The 15939-nt window shown below is 33.7% G+C and overlaps 1 protein-coding gene across 26 annotated transcripts in view; it reads right to left on the reverse strand.

Moving 5' to 3' along the window:
* The window catches only part of CHL1 (cell adhesion molecule L1 like), a 211553-nt gene that overhangs the window by 76309 nt on the left and 119305 nt on the right, over window positions 1-15939 (reverse strand). For 14 of the 26 annotated variants that reach the window (XM_001497252.7, XM_070238594.1, XM_003363045.5 and 11 more), the window contains exons 2-3: window positions 6553-6739; window positions 1314-1419 (exon numbers count right to left, since the gene is read on the reverse strand). In XM_001497252.7, the coding sequence (XP_001497302.2) occupies window positions 1314-1419; window positions 6553-6643 (197 nt within the window). In that variant the 5' untranslated portion in view covers window positions 6644-6739. The remainder of the gene's footprint in view (window positions 1-1313; window positions 1420-6552; window positions 6740-15939) is intronic. The other 12 variants (XM_070238583.1, XM_070238595.1, XM_070238590.1 and 9 more) reach the window with 1 other exon arrangement.

Genomic DNA, 15939 nt, shown 5'->3' on the forward strand with positions numbered 1-15939 from the left:
ATGTATTTTCTTGGATTTTCAGATAGAATATCAAATTAATAATAATATAATATTATTAATCATATTTTCTTAATATTTATAGTCTTTATTTTATTTTCTTACACAATTGTATTGGACATGACTCTAGAAAAATAAATAATGGTGTTAATAGTAGATACTCCATTCTTATTTCTGAATTTATTAGACATGTTAGTACATGCTAGTAGTATTTCACAATTAAACTCGATGCTGGATATTGACATGATAAATACATTTCATCATTAATCATCTCTGGTGATTGTATGATTTTATCTTTTGATATAATAATTTGGTTAATTAATATTAATATAAATCATAATATTGATCTATATTCACATTGATTGACTAAATTCTTCTTCATTCTGTATAATTCTATCCATATTTACATACACTGATAGAATATATTCTATTTGGTAAAATACAGAAATAATGATAATATAGCATGTTAATGATACACTAAGAATGATTTTTAAAATATCAAATCATCAGGCAATAATAATGTTAGTCACAATACAATTTCAAATAGTCAATTTTCATTAAATATGTATGTTCTTAATGGCTATAAAATAATTAAGCAAATCAATAAAATTATGTAGCTTTGCTGCCCATTTTAGAATCACCCAGAACTTTAAAATCTGAAATTCTCCCCACAGCTTCTTCCTCGTCACTCTTAATAAACACACATTTCTTTCTCCCTTCCAAAACACAGGAGGTACTTTGAAAGAACTTCATCACTGGTTATGATCACCTAGAGTAACAATTATTTAATTTAAAAACCCTGGATAGTAATATACCACACAGATAGTATTCTGCCATCCGGGATGACCAAATATTTCTATAACAACTTAAAAAAGGTAAAGTAACAACTTATTCACTGAATAAGATATGCGTCACATTTAAAGATATGCAATAATAAATATGTATAAAATACCGTTTATAACCGTATTAACTTTTGGCTTAATAATTGCTACCTTTCACTAAGTAGAATAAAGGATCTCCTGTTTTTTAGCCACCTTGTTCACTTGCAAGGTAAGGAATATTTCCACAGTGCCGAAGCCTATGCTAAATATTTAACATAAGAATTTATTTTATGGTAAAAATAATTTTGACTGGCAGAAGAACATATGAAAAATAACCAAACTTTATTTTTATAGACATGGCTACCACTCATTTGGTAATGTTTACCTTTAATTGTGTATAGATTTATAGACCAACAAGCATATAATGGTCAGAGCGAAAAAGAAGCAAAAAGACTCTATACATTTAAACCACTATATTTTTGATGGATTACTCACGTAGGTTCTGGATTTCCTTTAGCTTCACATTCAATTTGAAAATATTCATCGAAGGGAAAGGCCACTTGCACTTTTGACTGTTTTATGATGGTTGGAACCTGTTGAACTAAATATTAAAATATGTATTTAAAGAAAATGCTCTTCAAAAACTGAGTGAGGTTAATTTAGCTATAACATAAATACTAAATATACTTTCTATATCGATAAGTAAAAGAACCGTAAAAGAGTAAAAATTATAGAACAAATCTGACTTCACTGCAAAATGTATTTAATTCTAATACACTTCACTGACATCATTTCATGTTGCCATATATGTTTATTTTATTTAACTCCAGAAAAATGTGACAATTTTTGAAGCAGAATAAAAATTTCCATATCAACTTTAAAATATCTATTTTTAAATTATTGACATTTAGTCTATGTTGATGAGTATATGCATTTTTACTTAGCTCAGTTATTTTGATAGTTCTTTTTTTCTTTATAGTTTTCCAAGACATTATAATTAATTTATTGCTATTCAATTATTTCCTTCCATTGATATGTGATAACTTATTTAATAATTATCTTATTATTGGACAGAGATTTTTTTTTTACATTTTTCTCTTTCCAGGTAACATGTACTTCAATAGACATCCTCCAGCATATATATTTTTCCTTTATTGATGTAGTGACTTACAATAAATATCCAGGAATGACGCAAATGGTAATCACTCTGGATAAATGTTAATATCATTTCATGGAGGATATTTACCAGAAACGAGATATGTACAATACAGTGGTTTCCCACATTCTTGTCACCAATGAACACTAGTATTTAAAAATGAGGGGCCAGCCCAGTGGCATAGTGGTTAAGTTCACATGCTCTGCTTCAGTGGCCCGGGGTTTGTGGGTTTGGATCCCGGGAGCAGACCTACACACTGCTCATCAAGCCAAGCTATGGCAGCATCCCACATAGAAAACAGAGGAAGATTGGCACAGATGTTAGCTCAGCAATAATCTTCCTCATGCAAAAAGAGGACAGTTGGCAACAGATGTTAACTCAGGGCCAATCTTCCTTACAAAAAATAAAAGTAAAAATAAAAATGATAAAATATTTTACTAATTATTACAAAGGAAAATATAACCTCCTCATTCTCTTTATTTTTATTTTATTTCCATTTATGGGCATTTGTTGATGAGTTTATTACTTGTCATTTCTCATTTATAAATTTCTCTTTCATATCTTTTTCCCATTTAACCACTGGGGACTTGAGGTTAAGTTTCTTCCCCCCTTATAGAATTTAACACTAATAAACATTAATATAAAAATAATAGCTGATAAATAATGGCATTTTAATAAAGGATTCTACATATTCAAATACCTCCTCACCTTGTGATAAACTTAGCTGGTATTTGACAAGTTAAGTAACCTTCAAGACCAATTTAAAAAGTGGAGATGACTTCATCTCTCATGAAGTCAAGCAGCTCGATGGAATTTCTGAGAACTGTGACTATTAAGTAAGTGTACTAATGCTGAAGACACAAATTTGGATTAAGTTTGAAATAGGGCACAAATCATGATATATATAAAGATCTCCTGTCAATGAGCACTCAATAGTTTTCAAATTGATACCTTCCCATTTTAGGACAGTTCTTACAACTAAGGGGACAGGACCGAATTCATAAGGAAGTCCAAATGGTTGAGAAGCACAAGCCTGTCTTTGGCAAAGATGTTTTGAGAAAAGCAATTTGGAGCAATGCAGTGAGCCTAACTTACATGAGTAATATTCCACAGTGGAGTTATGAATAGGACCCTGAACCCCGAGACACCGAGCCAGGCCCTGAACCACTCTGTTTTCTCATTTGTAACATTAGGGATTCAGGCTATATAAATTGCTCTTAGACTTCTTGGCCTGAGGATCCCTTTACATTCTTAAAAATTACAGGCGAGGGGCCAGCCTCAGCTTGAAAAAGGCTGAGACATTTTATAGTCATTTCTGATGACTGTGGATATTGTTGTTGGATACTACAACAAAAATCAACAAGTGGTAGTTTCTTAAACATTTTTTGCAATATGGAATCTAAAACCATTTTAATAAACTTTTCATATTCTGCTATAGTAAAATGTTTTATCCATGGGTTCTTTTTAATCCGTACATGATTTTGTAACATCACACAATAATCATCAAATATTGGTTCTTTGAGTTATGCAGATCTTCCAAATACTGACACATTTCATTATATAATATCAAAAATTCACATTTGTTAGTATCTTCACTGATCTAACCAGAAAAGTCTTAAATGTGGGGAAGCTGTGAAGCTCCGAGTGGAGAATACAAGTTCTCCACAATTCTAATTTTTGCTTAAACACTCAAATTTTATCATTGACAACACATATTGCCAGTTGTTTCCCTTGAAGTAACAGGCTCACTTGGTTCATTTTGGGGAAAATATCTGCCATAAACCTGTCAGAGTAACCAAAATCTGTCTGTCAGTTGTACTTTTAAGTAAAAATGGCATTCAGCTTGGTGCTCAAACAATGACACAATCAGGGAACAGAGACTATCACAGGACTTTGTCACACAGCAGAATTACTTTATGTATATTTCCCAGTTCATCTCACAGAACATGCGTTAAGAAAAATATACTCAAGGATGGATATGTAAGAAAATCAATAATGTTTAACTGCTTCAACAAGGGTAATCTTAAGCAAAGCTATTTTGTTTTTACTTTTGTTTCTGTTTCACCGTGAGTATATGTCCGTGGAAAATACCTTGAGTACTGGTACATTTTGGTACCAATGTCTTGATCTGAGCTGGGGCAACAAGAGCTTTCCCACCATTGCTTTAGTGACATCAGTGCAAATGTCAATCCAGTGAAAGACAAAAATGGCATCATAGTATTATTATGAAATGTTTGATGTCTTAGACTGCCTGAATGAGTCTCTGGGACCCTGAGAGGGCCACAAATCACATTTTGAGCATTGACGGCCAGCCTAGAATAATAACTACATGCCATTGTCAATTTTAAAATTCAATTTTCTTTACCTTTCATCTGATAATTGAATTTTACTAGCTTAGGGACATTAGCCCAAGTTCAGTCTTTATCCCTTGGATATTCATAAACATTTTAACAACACGCAAAAACACTCCGATCTTCATTGACATTTACCTTGTTTCTGATTACTACTATTTCTAAGTAGATCAGGTCTTAAGCTTACTGTAAATTCATATTATTTAAATTTTACTACAGTTATAAATGGTGAGGGATGATGCACAATAGCAACAGTCCCTAAGATATCAGCTAATAACTTGTGAACAACTTGTTTATTAGAACATTATTCTTTCTGAAATTTGCTAAGGTTGTAAAGTCTCAGCAATAGCTAATTATTCAGGGGATGGAGCTAATAACCTTTGGGTGTTTATAAGAACATATATTCTACATTAAATCCCTTCTTCCATAATTAGGCCAATTACAGAGACACTAGCCTCGTTGACATTCAAATTGGATACCTGCCTTAGTTGCATTTGCTAGTGTGTGCTCTAGAGTACTGAAATAAATGGATAATATTCAGTTGTTCTGAAAACATGTCATTAATATTTTATAACAATTGTTGTCTAAGGACATTACTGCATGAAAATGCATGAGTAACTGAGACAACCAGAATAAAAATGTCTGCTATGGATTAATACACAATTTCACACCCTTCACCATTGATGAACTAAATAAGAAAAGACGGAGAGAAAATGTATATTCTAAGATTCTAAGAGAATATGGTCAGGAATCTCAGTGCATCTTTGTTGCTACTAGGGAAAAAAAGGTAAAATTGTTAACCCCTTTTCGCAAGGATCACCAAGAAACTTGCTCTTAATTTGTCATTGCATAGTCAAACCAAAAAAATCTATTAAAGATGAATTATTTCAGGGTCTTGGCCAGAATTTCGATAACTAGGCTGCTATATATTGTGTGTAGGCTAACAGAGTTCAGCTTGATATACAGAGAACCTTAAATCTGTACATCTGTAGAACAAGGAAGCAGAAATCCTGAAGAAGTGGGAATATTGAGACAGAGACTTGACCCTCTGTCAAGGATGGTAGAGAAGGAATTCTTAACTTGGGGTTGAACTACTAGTGCAAGGTTGCCCAAAGTGTGTGATGTGAAACTGCCACATCAAGTAATTTAAGGCAGCCCTCAGAAGACACATTATATTATACAGTAAGAGGGTTACTTCCCTTTCTATTCACATTCAGACTGTCTGAGTAGGTCAGAAGAAAATTTCAGTTCAGCGTTAGCACTTCTTTAATGTTTACTCAACCTTCTGAGGTCATGACTAACTATCCAGAATAGAGATGATCTGAAAAGATTATTTCCAATGCTAAAATTCTAATAACAAATGCCTCTTGTATTATAACTCTCTAAATTATATATGAAAAAGACGGTAGGGACAATATTTGAACTATATGGATAAAAATATCTAAATAATCTCTCAAGGGTCTTTTAGATCTCATGTACTTATAACACAAGAGAAATTCCCCAAACCTCAACATGACATAGTTGATACACTATTACAGAAACTGTGTTTGCAGATGTCTTATATTTTGAACTTTTAATTACTGTAACTTATTCAAACTGATTTACTATAGTTAAAGGTCTATATCCATTTTTACCAACAGATGCTAAGATATATATTTCCATAAAACCACTGACTAACCTCTTGATATGAATTCCCACTAAAGAATGCTCTGGATTTTCAGTAGATATCATCTTATACTTTCAGTTGTGTACTATAAAAATGTTTCTAAAATATTTTTCTAATTCCTTGTTTTCATTCTTAAATATGTAATCATTTTGAAAAAGAATACAAAGATTATTCACTTTCTTTTTGTCATTATTTATTGAATACCAGTAATTTCTGAATCACAATTCTCCTTAAAATAAACTAACCTGAGTATGTAAAAGTAATAGCTGTTGGTAATATTGCAGACTATCTTACATGGCAAAATACCACCTGGTCTATAGATTATGTGCCAAGTTTGCATGAGAGGCAGAAAGATCGAGCTGCAAAATAATTATAGCAAACAGCCAAATATAAGCCATCCAAAAACGGAAAGAGGCAGAGATGAATTCTGATGACAGATAGCTGGAAAATACATGGAAATATGATAGAAAAATCACATTCTCAATCTACAAGTATTCTACTTAAAAATTAAAATGCAAATATGAAATTCCATAAAGTAGGTATTGAATGCTGTCACTTTACCTGAAAGTGGTATTTCAATGGCTGTGGAGAATTTTAACAGGAAGAAAATTAGAGATATGATTAATCCTCTTCCACTTAATAGCATCTCCATTGCTCTTCAAGAAGGAGGCAATCCAGAAAGAATGAAAATTTAAAATCTCCTTGCACTTTTGGTTTCAAGTTGAGGAGAACGTGGTTAACCTGGAAACTCAAAACACAAACAGAATAACATACTCTAAGTTTATATATTCTAAAAAATACCAACATAATGAAAATTAAATACGTTTTTCTGTTGGCGTTAATTTTCCTCTTTATGAAACTGTTCTCTAATAACTCCACATAAATGTAACTAGTTTTTTCTCTTTATTTTTAAGGGACAGTTGATATATGCCATCTTATAAACCATAAACCATTCCAATGAATCGTTATGTTTCAGTCAGAGCAACTTTTACTCGATGGCACTCTAGTACACGCTAACGAGTGTCAGTGGCGATGAGAATAACTTCATTTAGTCCATTTCATTCAAAAGGTGGCTCTTTTTCAATCAACTCTTTATATCAGATATCTAACCCCATTTGAGTCATTTACTAAGCATCACGAATTTAATCTTTGATTTTTCTGGCAAAATAACTTTTCATGTTCAAAGTTTTCACACTAATAGAAGGTAAATATGAGCTATAAGGAGTAGAAGAATGAAGAACAAATGAATAAGGACCAGCCACTTTAAGCAGAAAATAACGGCATCAGTCGCTTTCCACTTAAACAGGTTTATTCACACCAAAGTTTGCAGAAGTAGAATAAAAATTAAAATGTCGATTTTCCTTTACTTTCTCTTAAGCTTTCATTTTTTTTCTGAAACACTGTGATACTAGACTGAAATATTGTTTATAATGTATTCTTAAAAATGAATTTGCTCCCAAATGTGATAATTAGTTTTTCAGGTACATGATTTTCTTTTTCCATAAAAATCAATTACTCTATTTATTCACTTAGAACTAGTGAAAAAAAATTAATTAGTATAGAGTCAGACAAGCCATTAAATTTATATTTAATGCCAAGTATTTTGGCTTTACTTATTTCAACTCAAGTTGCATCAGAAGAGATTATGGACGGGCTTCTTTCACATATGTATACAAGCAGGTCAATTTTAAAGTAATAACTAACACTGCTGTTTTATTTTATAATTTTGAAAGCCTGAAGAGACAGTAATCCTATTTATATTTTAATTTGAAAAAAGTTATACTGATCATAAAGAAAAATAATCCCATCCCCATCTCCAAAATAGGTTGTGAATCTTTGTTCTTGAATCAGAGTAATGACATTACTCTACTGTGATCTCAATTGATCTGTCTGTAAAATGGGAATAGGAAAGAAATTATCCTTGTGTGGTTCAGAATATTTCCTAAAATGACAAATAACTTACATTGGTAATTAAAAATATTTTCAAATGTGACATTATGTTAATTGACACCCACCTTCCTGATCAAATGAATTATTCCAAGCAACAAAATAAAATGTGGAAAAAATTGCTTTCATTATAAAAAGCAGAACATTGCCTAACTATAAAAACTGAGTTCTACATATTTGTACAAAGTTGGGGGACACTGAACCATTTAGCTATTTATAAGATGTAAAGTTAGGAGAAAATATTAATGCCTTGTCCTTTGAATTTCCCTTTTCTTTCTCTCTTCTGAAACACTTTGATAATAATCTAAATTCATTATCTATAGTTATATGTTACTCTTTATCTGCAATCTACTATTTAATATTCTGTTCCATTAATATGCAGTGATGATTTCTTTAAGGGTATCTCATGTATTTGTTTAATGAGCTGTCCTCTATTTGTAAGGAGAAACGCTTTCAAAACCATGATGCTGTTAGGAGACCACATTTCCAGATTAATCTATCATCCTACCCTGATATAGCAAATAAAAGTACTAGACAGTTGAATAAGTGAGAACAGGCTCAATTTCAATTAATCTCCTGATTTAGGCTAGTCAGCTCAGTGGTCCCTAATTGTCATAGTAAAATAGCTTGTAGATACTAATTGTTCAATAGTGATGATCTGACTTTTGGAACTTTAATAGTTTTAACTACAGAGTCTTGATCCAAGAAATTCTCACCCATCAAAGGATGCCACATTGAACCCTGGCTGAAAATGAGACTATAAATTAAGAGATATAACAAACACTGGTGATACCATCAGTTTACAAAATATGAATAATGGTTAATTCTACTGCTGACCTTTTCTGCTGCAGAAATTAACTTCAATTTACCTGAGACTTATACGTTAAGAGGCTGTTACATAAAAGTTATTGGAAGTTAAAATGTGAACCCCTGCAAGCAAGACTCCATTATATGATGACAACAGACGGAAAATAGCTTTCAGATTGAAAAGGGTGAGTCAGTCATAATTTCATTGTCAGAATGTATAAAGGGCATACTGTTTAGTAATTATGTTTTGCAATAGAAAGATAGCAATAAAATTATATTCCCATTTATCTTTCTTCAAAGAATATGAGTTTAATGCCTCACACCAGACCTCAAAGATATAAGCACTTATTGAAATTCAGGATGGAGCTGACACTAAGACAAGAACAAAATATACTAACATATTTTTGAGGCCTAGTCACATAAAGCTGATGTCTGATTGCTTAATGCTAATGACATAATTCAAACTCAAATAGAATCAATGAATTTTCATGATCAGGACAAACTGGGTTAAATCTTCCTACTATCCTAGCTCATCCTTGGAAAGAAAATCCTCCTTGACACCTAACTCAAAAGGAAATAGATGTCTTAGTGTCATTAACAATTGAGGCTTCCTGAGTACCTCAGCTTCTATAGTACGAACAGTGTGATACAGATTAACAACACACTGGCTTCGAGACAGAAAGAGAAAAATGGACAGGTGTGCATACCACATGGGACTACTCCTAATACAACAATACGAAAATAAACCTCTTTGTTTCTCTAAAACAATAGCCTCTAACATACATACATCATCAATATTATAAATTGACCTCATAGATCCCTCTGATGTTCTTAACTGGGTTCTACTGGGGTAAATCTAGAAACAATTTACTCTCTTCACTTAAATTCATCTTCTGCTTTAAGAAACGGAAAAGAGAGTTGGCTTAACCTTTGTCCATTCTACCTGACTTCCCAAATAAATGCAAAGCTATTGTGGCCTGCTGACCAGTTAACAGAAGAGAGTGATGTGTACTGCATAAGATTATGGAAAATGGAGTCAGTATATAATGAGTTCAAAGCCATCACTTACTAACTATCCAACCTCTCACCCATCTCTACAAATGAATGTAAGAGTTGCTGCCCTATAGCACACTTACGAGGGTTAAGTGAGGTAATGTATGTTTGGCACAGAATAACAAATGAAATTTACTACTAGTAGTGACAGTGATGGTATTTTTGTTGTTGGTGGTAATTAGGATATAGCCTCTAGTAATAATATTCCGATCAAAAGAGTATGGTTAACTTGTATGGCTTCTATTAGAGTTACTAAATTGTAACAACTTAATAAATAAAAGACTATTCACTAAAGTACTTAGTAGTAAAATTGTATTAATTGATTAAAATACTCTAAAAAAGAAAAAAAGGTGGGGTGGGGGGAGTGTGGTAGATTGTTCACAGAAAGTCTTCAATTCCTCTTCCCTCGTATCCACATGCTTTGCAGTATGACTTTACTGGTCCTCCCAACGAGAAGCTATTTCCTCATGTCTTGAATCTGGCCAGTCTTTGATCAATAGAATGAGTTTGAGCTTAGGACTCAATCAGACTTGCAGGTTTTTATTCTCTCTTTGGAAACCCTGTGCAAGTCTAGAGGGCACTAGCCTGCTAGAAGTTGAGAAACGATGTCCCGTCACCCTCTGTAATCTTGGTCAACAGCCAGCCAGCCACCAAATGTGAAAGGTCACCATCCTAGACGAGCCAGCCCCAGATCACCTGCCTGCTGAACACAGATGCATGAGCCAGCCTGGTCAGCAGCAGTCCGGACTGGCTAAGGTCAGTAGAATCACCTGACAGAGTTCAGGACATACTATCTCAAAATACAGCACCTTGGGGAAACAATAGAAAGAATAAATGAATGGGACTTTATCAGACTAAAGAGTTTCTTCAAGGCAAGGGAAAACAGGATTGAAACAAAAAAACAACCCACTAATTGGGAAAAAAATATTTGCAAGTCATATATCCAACAAAGGGTTAATCTTCATAATATGTAAAGAACTCACAGAACTCAACAACAAAAAATCAAACAACCCCATCAAAAAATGTGCAGGAGACATGAACAGACATGTTCAAAGAAAGAAAGAAAGAAAGAAAGAAAGAAAGAAAGAAAGAATCTTCTTTCTCCAAAGAAGATATACGGATGGCCAATAGGCACATGAAAAGATGTTCATCATCACTGATCGTCAGGGAAATGCAAATCAAAACTACACTAAGATATCACCTTATACCCATTAGAATGGCAAAAATAACCAAAACAAAAAGTAACAAATGTTGGAGAGGCTGTGGAGAAAAAGGAACCCTCATACACTGCCGGTGGGAATGGATACTGGTGCAGCCACTATGGAAAATAGTACGGAGATTTTTCAAAAGATTAAAAGTAGAGATACCATATGACCCAGCCATCCCACTGCTGGGTGTCTATCCAAAGAACTTGAAGTCAGCGATTCCAAAAGTCCCATGCACCCCTATGTTCATTGCAGCATTAATTACAATAGCCAAGACGTGGAAGCAACTTAAGTGCCCATCAACTGATGATTGGATAAAGAAGATATGGTATATATATTACAATGGAATACTACTCAGTCATAAAAAAGAACAAAATCATCCCATTCGCAACAACGTGGATGGACCTTGAAGGAATTATGTTAAGTGAAATAAGCCAGATAGAGAAAGACAATCTCTGTACGATGTGACTCACACGTAGAAGTTAAACATGTAGACAAAGAGAACAGAATAGTGGCTACCAGGGGAAGAGGGGGTATGGGGGGCACAAAGGTGAAGTGGTGCACCTACAACATGACTGACAAACAATAATGTACGACTGAAATTTTACAAGGTTGTAAACTATCATAAACTCCATAAAAATTAAAAAAAAATACAGCACCTTGGCATATTGAATATTTTAAGGCGAAGGAATTTTACAAATGGCAGATGTGGGAAAAACTCTTTGATCTTCCCCTGAAGCAAGTCATAAAACGCTCATGTAAGAGGTTTTCCTCCTATCCATGCAAGAAGAGGAGCTTCCTTATCTGCGAAGATGGAGGGACGATTTACAGAATCTAAACAAATAGACCTTGCCAAGCTTCTCACAGGTTACTACACTTAGCTCAGACCCCTTTTGTTCTACTGCATTTTTCCATGACTTTTCACTCCTCATCAAACCTAGCATAAAAATGCTTCAGGTTTTCATTTCTTCATGAAGGCTCCTGTATCACATAAAACTTACATTAAATAAATTTCCAAGCTTTTCTCCTGTTAATCTGCTGTTTGTTACAGAGACCCAGCCTAGAAGGGTAGAAGGAAAAAAGATATTTTTCCCTCCCCTGCACATCTGACGAAACAGTAGAATTAGGGATAATAGTAAATGTTTCCTGTATTAAATCAATCTGTTTTGGCGTTGTTTGCAAAGCAGAAATAACCAATTGATGCAGAGAGGACAGAATAAAACAATTGATAAAATATTGATAATTGTTGAAGCTGTGCAATCAATATATATATATATGGAGGTTCTTTACACTAATCTATTTTAGGGTATAATTTAACATTTCCATAATACAGACATGTTTAATGTCTATTCAGTGTATGGAAATAAAAAACAAGCCTAAAATATTCCAACAGCAGTAAGGAGATTCCGTTAGGCAAAAGGTGGGCAAAGTCATGAGAATACCTATTGCCATACTTTTAAAACAAACAAAAAGGACAGAAAGACTCCCTTATGGCTACTGTGTTATCCAGCCTCTTCTGTGTGAACCAGATTCAGAAAATTTGGGGTCCCTTTGAACATAAATGTATGTATTCACTAAAACAAGGATTTAATTTAACACAATGTTTGCCCCTTATTGCTTTATAGGTCCAAATAAGTAAAATATAAGCCCAATTTATAGTAATTATTTAATTCTGAGTAGCTGATAGTATATCCTCTGGATGTCTTTTGATAGTTCTTTCATGCTTTGATCCTTAATTCACCGATTTTGCATTACGTTTCCATTGGAGTCCGCTTTAAATTTCAATAATAAAGTACAGAAAGGCAAAAAGGGATAAAATGGGTTAAAATTACATTGTCACTTTGGACTATTATGCATATATATCCCACCCTTCTAAACTGAACAGAAACACAAAGCATTTTAAAATCAGTTTAAAGGTCTCCAGCTATTAATACATTCTGAACAATAAACATTCCCTAATAACCACTTTTTTTTTATACTTAACAGTAATGGTGTCGTATTTACTCAAAACCTTTGACACTAAGGTTCTCTAATTGTCCTGTTGAATTGTAAACACTTCTTTTTTCCTGTGGGCAAATAATATAACACAAATTTATATGCCTGAATTTCAAAATAAAGAGATTTCTACTTTATTCTAAAAGGAACAGAATCTGACCAGTGTAGTGAATGGATCAAAAGCAACTAAGAAAAACAGCTAGTTTGGGACAATTTTACCTTAGTGATATTATTCACATCCTTGGCATTTTCTGTCAATAATTATTCATAAATACGTTCAAGTCAAATTTCTAAAAAGAAACTCTAACAAGGAAAGTCCAAAGAAAAAAGCACCTCTGGTGATCACTATTTTTAAAACGCTTATTTCTTTGGCTGCAGTTACACAAAGCAGCCATGTCAGCGACAGTCCATCTGCCATTTCTAAAGAAGGCACGGAATGTAAACAGCTAAAAGAAGTGCTGTGTTGACATTCCTCTTCACTAAGAAACAGCATTAAGTTGTCTCAGCCGCCATGAATTCTAGAGATCAGAATTAACTTCGAGCATGATAATCATTAAACAACATTTTTCTACTCAGGAAGCTTGAAATAGATCAGCAACTTTTATTATCGTCAGCAGGAATGGAGATACTATAACACTGGCGTCCAAATTGTAGTTTTAAAAATAACTCAGTGGATTTGTATAACAGTCTAGGACAGTGATATAAGTTGGAATTGTGGAAATTTTATGGTTTTTTCCACACAATAAGGGCTTAAGAATCACTGAGCTGCAACAAGCAAGTGTCTTTCATAAGGTCATTTGACATTTTCATGATGAGTTGGATGTCACCTTCACTTCCTTCTGACCTCAAGTGTCCCTTTATGAAATTCCTTTTTATGCAACCGTCAGGCTATTCCCCTGATTCAGGAATTAGGTCTTAAGGGGAAGAAGTCCAGCATATTTCCATATTTCCATAAGCCTGAAGTATGATCTGAATCACTTAACACCTTGAAACTGGGAAAGGATAAACACAAAGAAAATTAAAAGCCTTGTTAACTCGCCTGCTTAGCTAAGACCATAAATCAATTTACAAGTATCATAAACACGGTAATCCTGAAATAACTGTTAATGGCTTTTCACTCTGAAAACAAAAGCAGTATTGCACATTATGGCCATCTCCATTCAAACTCTTTCATGTCACTGAAGTGACAAGACAAAAGAATTGCTTAGAGTGTTAATTCATCCTCCCAGCAGAAGATCAAAGAAATGTAAATTTTATTATAAGCAAATTGATTTTATTGGAAAAATGTCAGCTTTAATTAATAATTATGTTGGCTAAACTAATATCATTAATATACCATTTATTAATTAAATAGCAATATACTGTGGTTGAGCTCTGACAGGAATATAACTTAATCAATCTTCCTTTTGTTTTGGTTTTCCCCTTTGTTTACCTGTGCATCCAAAATTCTTACCAAGTAGTATGCTATAAAGACATCTAATTCAAATACTTTCATAATAGAGGAAAAGGAAGAAAAAGTACCAAAAATCAAGATCATTTTACTGCAGGGATGGAGAAAATGATCTTACATCCCGACACATAAGTCGTTCTGAGTAATTTCTCACAAAACACCTTAAATACCAGTGATGATCATCTTGGGGATTTTCTTTTAAATCGAGGTACATAGAAGTACTAAAATACACAAAACTTAGCTGTGTAGTTCAGTGAATTTTTACATAAGTATAAATCCATATAACCACTTCTCAAACCGTTAAAGAGTTTTAGTCACCAAAAGCATTCCACTATCTTCTTTCCTAGAGGATTTTAGATGGCCATTCAAAAGAGAGCAAAACTTGTTTGTATTCCTCTAGCCTACTGGATTCCAACCAGGCTGGTATCTCTCCCCTGGGGGATGTTTGTATTATGTGGGGGTCAGTTTTGGATGTCACAATGACTGGGGAGAGCTATTGGCATTTAGTGTGTAGGAATCATGGATCCTAAATGACCTGCAGTGCTCAACACAGTCCTGCACAATGAAAAATTACCCTGCCTGAAAAGTGCCCCTACCTTCACTGTGAGATACACTGGTGTTTAGCGTGCTTGGTGAAAAGAAGGTTATGTGGTCAATGAACTGGGGACATGCTATATGCACTGCTATATGTACCTCTGAAAATTTTCAATGCACATTAGCATATAAAGGCTAATAATCTGATTTTGCTTAATCTAGGACTTCACAAACTTACTTGACTATGAAAATCTGTGTATCTCTGTGTGTATAATTTTTATCAAAATCCACACATGGAAGAAACTGCTTTATGAACCATCACCAACAAATGATAACTGCTAACAAAAAGATATCAATACTAATAATAGCTATCAGCCTGTAACCTTTATTGAACAATTTTTATGTGTCATAATTGCTTTTCCATATAAACAACTCACTTAATTCTCATAACATCTTCATGATGTAGATATAATATTACAATAATGATGTGGAAGGGGAAGACAATATGCCACCCCAATATATGCTTCTTTGGCATAAGGTTTATTTTGAGCTGATTATATTCAAGAAACAGAGACACAGGAAAAGCTTTGAAAACTTAGTAGAAGTTACCCTCTGTAAGAGACATTTACATTTGCTACAGAAAATTTCCATTTGTATGGATGTCTCCCTCTCTGTTCCAGGAAGAGAAGTATGACTCAAATGCTAAAAATGCTCATCAGTAGAGAAGGCAATGACTTAAATCTGCCTAAAAACCTTACTTTGTTTACTGTGCTTTTCCCAGTCACCGTCCATAACTGCCACCCCTCCCCTAATATCTTCTTCTGTCTTTAGCTGGAGATGTTATTTAAGGTGGTGGCTTGGGCCATTTCAGGAGTTACTCAGTTTTCCTGCATATCTCTCATGTACACAGGAGTTATACATGTTACTAAACTTTTGCTTTTCCCTTGTTAATCTGTC

The sequence above is a fragment of the Equus caballus genome, chromosome 16, assembly GCF_041296265.1.
Source record: "Equus caballus isolate H_3958 breed thoroughbred chromosome 16, TB-T2T, whole genome shotgun sequence".
NCBI classification, from domain to species: Eukaryota; Metazoa; Chordata; class Mammalia; order Perissodactyla; family Equidae; genus Equus; species Equus caballus.